This window comes from Sinohyriopsis cumingii, unplaced genomic scaffold, assembly GCF_028554795.1.
Source record: "Sinohyriopsis cumingii isolate HCF-2022 unplaced genomic scaffold, ASM2855479v2 utg001831l, whole genome shotgun sequence".
Lineage (NCBI taxonomy): Eukaryota > Metazoa > Mollusca > Bivalvia > Unionida > Unionidae > Sinohyriopsis > Sinohyriopsis cumingii.
The window spans coordinates 478,034-489,746 of NW_028316065.1; the positions used below are offsets into that span (position 1 = coordinate 478,034).

At 32.7% G+C, this 11,713-nt stretch overlaps 1 protein-coding gene across 4 annotated transcripts; it reads right to left on the bottom strand.

Annotated features, from left to right (window-relative positions):
* Positions 1-390: 390 nt before the first annotated feature.
* LOC149771467 (uncharacterized) lies at positions 391-11,505 on the bottom strand. Of its 4 annotated transcripts, none has more exons than XM_089948411.1 (3): positions 11,139-11,505; positions 5,232-6,210; positions 391-2,051 (listed from the first exon to the last, which is right to left on the bottom strand). In XM_089948411.1, the coding sequence occupies exons 1-2, from the start codon at positions 11,217-11,219 to the stop codon at positions 5,839-5,841; spliced, it is 453 nt and encodes a 150-aa protein (XP_089804537.1). In that variant the 5' UTR covers positions 11,220-11,505; the 3' UTR covers positions 391-2,051; positions 5,232-5,838. The 4 variants fall into 4 exon arrangements, with proteins under 4 accessions (XP_089804537.1, XP_089804538.1, XP_089804536.1 ...); XM_089948412.1 differs by having other exon boundaries at positions 5,227-6,210; XM_089948410.1 differs by having other exon boundaries at positions 5,056-6,210.
* Positions 11,506-11,713: the final 208 nt, after the last annotated feature.

Consider the following 11,713-nt stretch of genomic DNA (forward strand, 5'->3'; position numbering starts at 1 on the left):
AGTTATTATATAGTACTTTATGACAGGTAAATTGTAAACAATGATACGAGCCCCTGTGATTCTGCTTGCATATCACATTAATGCCACAGGGGCTGATATCGTTGCTCAAGACTTGGTGGGTGGGGCAATTCAGCTTTGAAATCGGGGTTGGTGTATTATGGCTATATTGCGCTATGTATTAGACGTTAAACTTTTATAGCTATATTAGGCTACGTTTTAGACGTTAAAACTTTTATAGCTATATTAGGCTACGTATTAGACGTTAAAACGTTTATATAGTTTTATCCACTAATCTACTAAACAACACCCCATAATATACAATCAACATGCCGTGTTGTTACAACTATTATGGTTTCGTTTTAAGTAAGAGAAAAAAGAGAAACCAATAAATTTTGTACAATTCAACAAATAATTTATTTCCCAAAAATAGAAATTTAACATTTAAAAGAAACTTATAGTATTGTGGATTAAGCCCCAAATAATATTAAATGTGTTATCACTTGTGCAAAAGTATAGAATATTCCTAATGAATTTCCAGGTCTTGAATATGCTGATGCACCAATAGTCTTGAATATATTGATTTACCAACAGTTCTGATGTATCGCAGTGATATAATCCATAATGTCTTCAAACGAGTCTTCATTAATCCCAACACATTCTTTTGGTCCAAAAGTCAATAAGCACCTTGTAATTCCAGAGGATAATTGAAATAAATTGAAGTAAATGATTCCTCTCAAAGTATATCCGAACACAAATAACAATGATTTTACAAACTGAACTACACGTATGAATGAACAATGTGTTGATACGCATTCCCACTTTTCTATGCAGCAATAGCATTTTCTGAGACAAAAATCAATCATCTTAATGAAAAATTACACCAAACTGCAAATAGGTCAGCTTCTAGGACCATAAGCAAGATTAGGTCTTGAACTCAAACCCAAGTAAACATCTATTTACAACTTGCAGACAAGACAAAATGCAGATATAATATAAAACCCTCTCATCAATCATGGACAAAAGCCAAACACACAATACAAAATGTTATATATATATATATATATATATATATATATATATATATATATATATATATATATATATATATATATATATATATATATACACACACACACAACACCTCTCCTCATGAAGTAAGAGAACGATTTGTTTTACATATTAGCAAAATATAATACTACACTAATTAAAATTGCGTAGGAAGATGAAGCAATATAGTTGTCATATACGCGTGAAAGTGCATCAGCAGTTTATTTTCCCTTTATGTGCCTAATGTCAATGTTATATTTCTGCAACATCAAATCCTATCTCAGCAACGTATGGTTTTTATTTTTCATTTTGTTAATGAAAGTAAGGGGTTGTGATCGCTAAATAAAATAATCGAAGAAAGAGCGAAACTAGTATAAACTTCAGGATGCTGCAAAGCCAATATCAATGCCAATGCATTTGTTCTCGATAGTGGACTAATTTCTCTTGTGCTTACTTTTTTATATAGAAAAATAGCACACTGGATGAGCCATATAAATTTTGTCTCCCGAATCAATGCTGAACCATCCCCTACGTCATTTGCATCAGAAGACATTTTAAATGATTGTTTCCTTTTGGAGTTGAGTGAACTGTTGTACTCTTAGCACGAAGTTATCAAAGCCTCCTGACACTTGTTAGAACAATGAAACTTCTACTTCTTGTTCAAGAAATTGGGCGGGGGTAAAGCCATTATGAAACAGTTTGAGCATACGTTCCAATCATATCCAGCCATATCCTAAAGTTGCATCAGGTACTAACAGGCACTGGGAATTCAGAGATAATCTTGGCCTTAGCTTCTAAAGGTACTGACCATGTCCCACAATATATCCTAAACATGCAACACAAGCATGGCAAAACTCACTTTTGGATAAATTATTTGTAAGATTTGCACCACTGGGTTGATCAAAGAATTTCCGAGAGGTCTTTCCATCTGTCGTTGTAGATAATAACGGATCGATATAAGCGTCACAGTTATCTGGGCCAGATGTTATTATGTTCATGAAACACTGAAATGATAAAGGATATTGTGTCATGCTGAACGTCATAACTTTATATCGATAAAGAAAATCTGCAGCTACAAAGGCCAAAATTTATTTTCGTTTTCTATGAGTCGGATTTGCCAGAATCTTTTCAACTGTCAAATTTGATGATATATTTTGCATTTCTAGTTGTGTCAATGTAGTCACTAACTCATTGGAAAGGAATCTGTTTTGGTAAGAACGTTGACTTTTCTATAGTCAGCACATATACGGCAAGTATTATCTGGTTTAGGCATAAGAATACACGATATACTCCAGTTACTTTTATCTGGTTCTTTGAAATCATAATCCAACATTTGTATTTTTTATTTTTATTTTATTTAAAACATTCCTGTTGGAGAGGAATCATTCTGTACGGATGCTGTTTCACAGGTGTGGAATATATAATTTAATGGTATATTTTATTTGCTCGTGTTGGAACATCAAAAAACAAGTCTTCATATTCACATCTTAACTGTTTTAATCCACTCTATTCCTGTGTTCACCTTGTTGAATTTTATCTTTGTTTTTTTATTATATCATCTCTGCTAAAATCCGTTAAAGTTCATACATTTAGTATATCTTGTAGTTTCGACCGTAAAAATTATTTTGACTATTGTTCAGTCCCCTATAACTTGTGTTTTCATTTTGGGACTACTTTGAGTCATATCCATTTTAGTGTTATCATGACTTGCTTCCCTTGATTTAAGCTGTTTATAACATCAGTGCAATCTATCCCAATTTACTGCAACATAAGCTGAGGTATAACCAATGTATTATTTACATAAATCTCAGATGTATTGATATAACCATTTGGCATCAGGACACTATACACGGGTGTTGATATTATTGTATAATGTGAGATGTTGATATTAGTCACCATGCATGTCATGGTCACTACATAGTGTGTGTTGGATTTGGATATATATATATATATATATATATATATATATATATATATATATAGTTACGTGTTTAGGCTCTCGTTAACAGGAACAAGAAAAAAGTGACAACAACAAGCTTAGTAAAATTTAACAAAAAATTTATTTCCCTATAAAAACAAGGCGAAGATGAGGAAAAGTACTTATGGTTTTAAGAATCAAATCTAACAATAATCCAAGAATTAAAAATTAAAAGTCCTAGTAATAAAATGTTCTAATGAATTTGAGTTCGAGTCCTGACGAAACTTCAAAATGGAAGGCGATGACGTATACTGTAGCCAGTATAGTACTGACGTGTCAACAGTTCTTTGTTGATCCACAAACAATAATAGTCCAAATAAAATTTCAATAAATGTCTTTGTCCAAGGATTCTGTATGAGCACATAAATATTCCTAGGGAAAAGAACTAAATCTATTAGAATCCAAATGATTTGAAGAAAATTAAAGTATTTGACTAGAAATGGTTACAACAGAAAAAACACCACGTTGATGTCAAAGTGTTTAAAAGCCCAGCTAAAATTATTTCTCAATACATTACTATTATATCTGACTACTGCGCAATTCCGGTAAAATCAGAATTCCGAAATAGAGACTTTTTACATATGTAAAGTCACGTACACCTAGTACAGCCTCTATTCCAACCTATAAATCCGCACTAAGAATGAATAAAATAAAAATAAAAAAAGTTATTTACGCCAACATTACTGATTCTGTCTGAATCAAGGCCAGGAACTAGGTCAGCTTTTAGATACAAAGTTCTATTATTAGGTGTTTACGAAAAAACAGTCAGTTCAAAATAATTTCTGGACAATGTCAAATTCCAGTAAGCGAAAATTACATTACTATAACATGTAATGGAATAAAAATTTAAAAACTAACAATAAAATACTTAAACCAAATAAAATATAAATTAAATCAAATATACATAACAATATTGGTTACTACAATATATATATATATATATATATATATATATATATATATATATATATATATATATATATATATATATAGTATTGGTTGCTACATACAGTTTGTTTATGGCATAAAGTTGATAAAGTGTGTGCCGGATAGTTGACGACCGGATGTTGTCCACTACACAAGGCGTATAACTAAGTATTGGGTAGTAGATAGCCAACTACTTGATAGTAGATTAATAATTAAACCATTCATGTTTAATTCCCGTTAGGGACAACACAGTTTTAACATTAACCGCTCCGGTGGCCTAGTGGTTAGATCGTCCGCCTCGGATGCGGGAGGTCGTGGTTTAGATCCCCGGCTGTGTCATGCCAAAGACTTACATAAATGGTACTAACAGGTGCCTCGCTTGGCGCTCAGCACATTAAGAGGTTAGTGTTAGGACTAGTCGGCCTGGCGTGAGGATAATGTGACTTGGTGGGACATCATGCTACATGTCTGCGGCATGATGTCCCAGTGCTAGACATACCTATAAACTGTCACAATGCAGACATCGTAGCGATATGACTAAAAAATTGTTAAAGCTACGTTAAAAATCCCAATCTCTCTCACACACACACACACACACACACACACACACACACTTTTAGCAATTATTACACTATATCTATGTACCCTCAGTTGAAGTCACCATTTCTAACAAGTTTACTATTTACTCTCAATGTTAAATTCTCGACTGTGCCTATGGTGCTGTTCCTATGTTAAAGTCAATTCCCATGTCAAATTCCCGTTTGGGCCAATCAACTGTTACCCAATGTAGGTTAACCACTTCTGACAATATAACAATATAGCAATGCACTCTCAATTGTTAAATTCTTGTTTGTTCAAATAATGAGGTTGTCATTTGAAATTTTTGTTTGGGCCTATAAATCTTTAGCTCGTATATTTAACCACTTCAACAATTTAACTATGTTAAATTCCCGTTTGGAGCTAAAGTGACGTTCCCATGTTATATTCCCGTTTGAGCCTATAATATCATTCCCATGTTAATTTCAGGTTTTAGCCTATACCTCTTTTATCCTGTTTAACATGGGCCACAAGTGCATCATATTACTCATGTTTACCGAGCTTACATCTTAGCACCAAAAAGGAAGGCACTTGAAAATGAAACTGTTATGTCCATGATGAACCTTTTGTCTTCTTGCGTGTTATCAGTATTTACCATCCTTTGTAAAATAGTTATGTACACGCATGTAATAAATAAAGAACAATCCACTATGCCATACAGTAGCCCACTGGGTTACCTTACATGATCCGATATATGGCAGCCCAGATCCTCTATTCAGGTAGAACCAGGACTCCGGGCACATAAGTTTGTCGAAACCCGGTATGTATGATTCAGGTCCCGGTTATAGCGCTCAACAGACATCAATGAATATTCCTATGCGAAACGGCCTGTACTCAAATGAACAATTATGAGACTTAAAACAGCTTTTGTCAGTGACTAATATTACTGGTTAATGCTGGTTTGGGTGTTTACAAAAATCAAAAGAGTATAAGAAAGGAACGTCTGGAACGTGGAAAAGATATTTATTAACAACTATCATTAGTCGAAATAAGAAGAGACTATTATTTTTGCTTTCAAAAAACAAAACGATGAAGATGACATCACCAATGGTAACAACACCGATAACAATGATGATAACGATGATGAATTTAAAATTGATAATCAGATAACAATGATACCAATAATGGTGACTATAATATTTACAAATTTAAACTAAATTCACATAATAACTTGTGAAGAGCCTTGCACGATTTTTGTTTTTACTTCATCAAACTCTGAACAAGACCAATAAAGCCGTGTCGTCAGTGGCTTGGCTCATTCATGTACGTGGTTCTTCATCAAATCTAAATCATGCCAATAGTGCCATGTCGTTGGTGACTTGGCACATGTATTGGTACATAATATCTTTTCTAATGTTAATAATGGAAATAATTCGCTCGATGCTCATGTAAAAGCTTCCACCCACATGGAATGTATCCCTATTTATGGGTCCCGTCACTTCTTGGGTAGAACTTTCCTGCCTATTTTCTAATTCCATATTCCTGGACTGTGATGCTGTAATTTCATTAAGGGAATTGTTCACATTAGGATGGACTGCATCTGTTGTAACAGGATCATTGTTCTTTTTTCCACTTTTTTTCTGCATACAGGTTGTAAATATTCCCGGAAATCTGTTGATCCAAGTAAAGCCTTTACTTGTTGGATTAGATGCGTCCTCACGCTGAACACGTCCAAAAAACAAGAAGTAAAAACATGATAAAATTATTTTCCTCCACGAAGACTATGCAGTCTTCGGGCAGAAAAAGAAAAAGATACATAGTGTAAGATATTGTGCCCCATCTCTTTCCACTGAACTCGGTAACAAACAAGAGATAAAAAACGTGAAATAACAATTTTAGAAATATAAATTGACTGGACAAAAAAGAATAAGAATTATTTGAATAATTGATAAGTACATTTATTATTATTATTATTATTATTATTATTATTAATTTATTATTATTATTATTATTATTATTATTATTATTATTATTAATTGCTAAGTGCTGGACCATATCTGGGATATTCTTGAACAACCGGAGCATAGTGAGTTTGGTCAAATTCCATTTGTGCATGTTTAAACGTCCATGTTCATAAGACGAGTGTCGAACATAAGCGAAGGTGTCATGTTGTTACATATTGAGCCTGTGGAATATATACTAGGAGTCTCTAAGTTAAAATCAAGATGTACCCGCTTGCTAAGTTTAGCTAAGATGTATGAATTATTTTCTTTACCAGGCAATATAATTTTGTACGAAAATTAGCCTTGATTCCAAGGTTAAAAGAGATTTATTCCACACATGACATTCCAAAAAAACAGGTTTGATAAAATACATTCATGTTGTGTTTCTTTCCTTTCTCATTGTTGTGTTCTCACGCCCTAATGTTCACAAATGGTTCGAGACATTGATGGGTTATACCCACATCCATAATTTTATAAAAGTACGTTGGACCTACCTAACAACTTTGATCAAATAAGCACAGCAGGTACTTGCTTCAGAGGCGTCATTGAGACGTATTCATAAATTCAGTCGAGTTCCATTATTACTTGCTCAAGCCCTAGTGTTTCTAAGCCAGGTATCATTAATGCAGAACTCTATTTTGTTTACCTTTGACACTGAACACAACATCCCTGGGCTAGTTTTCCCGCACGTATTTTTTGAATCACGTCCACAATATTATTTAGTTTGATAACAATTGGATTAATATAAAATAAATTTTATTGACATAGCGATACATACTATATACGTGTAATATCATATATCTTGGTACATTATATTTAAACCATAAGACAAGCAAGGGGAAAATAAAAGGAACGAAAGTAATAAAGAAGAGAGAAACTAGTGAATAGAAAAAGAAACAGTTTGCATTAAGAATTTCGTGATAACATATCAATCTATACGAAAATCTTATCATTTCTACAAAACTAAATATGAGAGCATACATATACAGTCATATGTACTAAAACACACACACACACACACACACACACATTCGAGATAGAGGGTAAGAGAACAGGGCTATTTTCTCAGAGTCAACACTTCATTCAGTGGTCGCATTATTCCACTTTCATAGCCACTACTCTATATCCCTATAAATTATGTTTTCACATGATTTCTTTCGGTAAATAACATTTCAACTTTTGGACTTTCCAGGTCAGACTTACTAGCTTCAAATTTGAAACGAAATATCAAATCAAAGTAGAGCTCTTGTGGGTTTGGTTTTTGTTTTTAAATTTCGATTTAAATATAATATATTTTGATAGTAATAATACTCGATTTACAAAATCTGATTGTCAAGATTCATCTGAATTTCCACACACACACACAAAAAGATTTTCTGACATCTCGAAATTCACTCCAATCTCCATTCTACTAAAATGCAAAACTGACCCGAAACATGTTTCACAACAACACAGTTACAAAATAAATGTCTCGTTGTTTCGTACTCACGATTTCAGCTACAAAACCAGTTTTGAATTTTAAAAAAGTTATTTGCATCATGGTTAATTCTAAACTGGAGCCACCAATTTTTTAAAAATCCAAAGTAGTTGTATATACAATCTTTCTTTTCCCCACCAATTCTTGTCTTTGCAATGTTTAATTTAATTTAAAAATGGTTTATTGAGCTTTGGGACACTGTAATAATGAGTTTATTAAACTTATACATCTCTGTATCTTTTATATTCATGAGTAGAACTTCAATATTCTTCGGGGTAAAGGGGTGCAGATTTTTATTCTTATGTTGCAAATTTAATCCTTTTAAATATAGTCTGATTGCATTTATAATACCGTAATATTGTGGGTGAAAAATCATATTGATTACAAGACCTTTCATATGGTAAGTATAAATCTTGTTCATCCAAGAAATGGTATATATATTTTACCCCCTTCTACACCAACGATCGATACAAAACTGGTCGTTATTTTGTTACTTTTCCAGACACCCTTCTGTGAAATTTCAAGGAAGTTTCTATTTTTTTTCTTCTGTTATCGTAAAGTCTGCTCATGCTAAAAGTACATCCTTCCAAAATGAATTTTTATTTTATTTTTGATTCTCTCTGTATTTGCAAATGATTATACTGAAAAAGTGTTAAAGGCAAATCGTATATATTTTAAAAGTTGTCTATTCTATTTTGTTATTCAGATTGATTAGTCAGCAAACGCTTTACCCAAGATATTTTTAAAGATTTGATAAACCATACTAATTGTTTCATGCACAACCTACCTTCTTCCAGCTTATTGATAATATGTGTTGTTCTACTTATTTTATTTTGACCTTTATTCCACATAAATTTAAAAAAAATACGATTTGTTTTAAAATACTTGCTATTGGATTTGGCAACATTAAGAATAAATGTGTCAATTTAGATAGATCATTGATCTTAGAACAACAATTTTCCCATGTTAATTTTCTTAGATTCCATCTCCTCAACAGTTTTTGTATATCTTGAATTTTGTTTTCAAACTTCATTTCAACATTATCTTTTGTATTTACGGATAACTCAGCTCCTAATACAGAGAAATTTGAAACGCAATCAATCCTAAATTTGCACACATCTGTGTCTATGAATTCTTTAATGCCCCTATGTTTATAACTTTTATTTAGTTGATATTCACTTTTAGTTCCGACATTGATACAAATGCTTCTAATGTTTCTACCAAGGCATACAGCGTTCTCCGAACCATCTAATAGGAAGGACGTCTTATTAGCATATTGTGCCAGCTTATTTTCATATCCATTCATGAATATGCCTTCAAAATCATTATTGTTCTAAACCATAATTCCTAAAATTTCTGCTACTAATAAGAATAAATAAGGAGAGAGCGAATCCCCTTGACGACAACCACGTCCAATATAAACAAAATGTGATGCAATTCCATTTTGAGTGACACATACTTTTTCGTGTAAATGTTATCAAAATCCATTGATATTTCTTTGAGTTATCTTGCTCCCAATGATGTTTAAATGGGCGAGTGGCGAAACAACAACAGGATTTTCACTGCTTTCTACTCAAATACGGATCAATGTTTATATTACAAGCCTCACGGGCAGGAACTAAACTTTGGACATAGATCAGTTCAGATACTGATGGGTTAGGTACGAAATAATCTGTGTATTAGAAAAATAAATGAAGTATTGAAATTCTTTGTTGCAGTTATATACGCATTAAAAAAATACATTTCCAGCTGATTTGGCACGAGAGGTTCTGGGCTTTCTGCAGGGCCTATGGATCAGAATTATCTATGCAGTTCGAAAGAAAACAAAATATGTCTATTCCTTTTTGTCGATAGAGAAATCTTTTATAAATCTGTTTATTTTGTAATAGATCATAGACAAAATTTCGATCATACACAGAACTGCTAGTATCGAGAGTTTCTCTGAGCATTTTGTAAAGACTTCAAACTATCGGACTGCTAAAACTCCTCCCTAGTGTCCTGGAAAAAGTTAAAATAAGGTATCTGTCTTTGATTCTAATTTTATTTAGTAATTTTCGAGTTCTGTCAAATTTTAGGATGTATTAGAAGATTTTGGATGAATTGCCCACTTTTGTTTCTAAATATAGTGTTTTAAAATACCGATCAATAACTTCATTAGGTTAGCATGAAACACTCACACTCCATTAACAAATTGACTGTTGTTCTAAGCGAATTTTTGTGTACAAAACACACACACACACACACACACACACATATATATATAAAATCATGAATCAGAACGTATTAACGCGAATTGTGATTAATTATATTGAACCTCTCTCTCCACAATTAACAGCGTTTCTCCTGATCAACCGTATCTTACATGCCATTGAAAATAGTAGATAGAAGTTTGTCTCAATTTTGTTTCTTTCACAAGTAAAAATGTCCAGCAAATAATTACACAGTCAAGAACTTTTGGAAAGACACAAATGAAGAAATTCGTTATTTATTTATTTATTTATTTATTTATTTATTTATTTATTTATTTATTTATTTTCAAGTTCTTAGTATATTTTGGTGCAATTTATAGACACTTTTCTGAAAAATCACTTATCTCGTTTAATGATGTTATAAAATCGAAAGTATGAAATAACATTTTTGAAAAGTGATAGAATATAATTTTTATCACAAAGTTGAAGGTTAAACTTGTCATTTCTCTTCAATTGCATACAGCTTGTGTCCATCTCGCATTTGTTGATTGAACAATTCGGCGCTACAAACAGGAAGAAGCTGACTCCGTTGTACACATAACAGATTGAGGTAAATGATTGACTTTCTTGTATCAATGACATCACATACGATTTGGCTTTAAGTGCCTAGAACAATTGTTTTTATACATGGAATCTGTGAGGTGGACAACGAAAAGAAAAAAGTGCGACGAAGATACTTAAAAGTTTCATTGTTTTGTCCATTTTCTTTTAGTTTCAATAGAATTGTTTACTTTTGAAATCATCAAAAAGTTGAACAAACTTGAGAGAGAGAGAGAGAGAGAGAAAGAAAGAGAGAACTTAGATTGCCTTTAAAATTCATTAACTCAGTTCCTATTTTTAATTCGATGCTGTACAATCGGCGTTTAATAAATTTGCGTGTAAAAGATAAAATAAGAAACAAAAGTTAAAGGAAATGATACCTTCTTTGATGAGAAATAGAACCGAATCCTAAAGAGCCGCTCTGCAATCCTATTTCTAAACTTGTAGAGGACTGGAGGCATTGTATTTAATACATTCTCGCACAGTACTACTTCAAAGTATAAGTCTTAAGACCGTTTCACTCACTGGCAACGTCGCGATTACGCATGAATTACTCAAATGACGTCATTTAATTACGTAAAGTTGTCACTTCGCTAGTACTGAATTCTCGTTAGAAACAATTTAGCCTCATGGTTTGCTGCTTGAAGAACGTTTTGCGCTACACTGTTACTTTGCGAGTTGACATTCCCTTAGTGGTATAGAATCTCGGAGACGATGTGATGGCATGGTGTCGATCGCGTATTCACAAACATCAATAGCTCGTGTAGCTTTCTGAAGGGTGAACCTTGGCCAGATTGTATATAATCTGCGAGTGTCAAGAGACAATGAAATACATGCACATTCTTGTTGAGCGGATCGATTTCAAGCATGTGAGATAGAAGTAGTTTAATGTGAACTTATTTAAGTTTGTTTAATGTTGACTCATTTAAGAAATGTTATGGTAATGTATCACTCG

Excerpts from the sequence above, each read along its gene's own strand:
- LOC149771467 (XM_089948411.1), bottom strand. The coding sequence starts at position 11,219 with ATGCCTCCAGTCCTCTACAAGTTTAGAAATAGGATTGCAGAGCGGCTC. Across the intron at positions 6,211-11,138 it reads TCTATTTCTCATCAAAGAAG|CGTGAGGACGCATCTAATCC; the intron begins GTATCATTTCCT and ends GGACGTGTTCAG.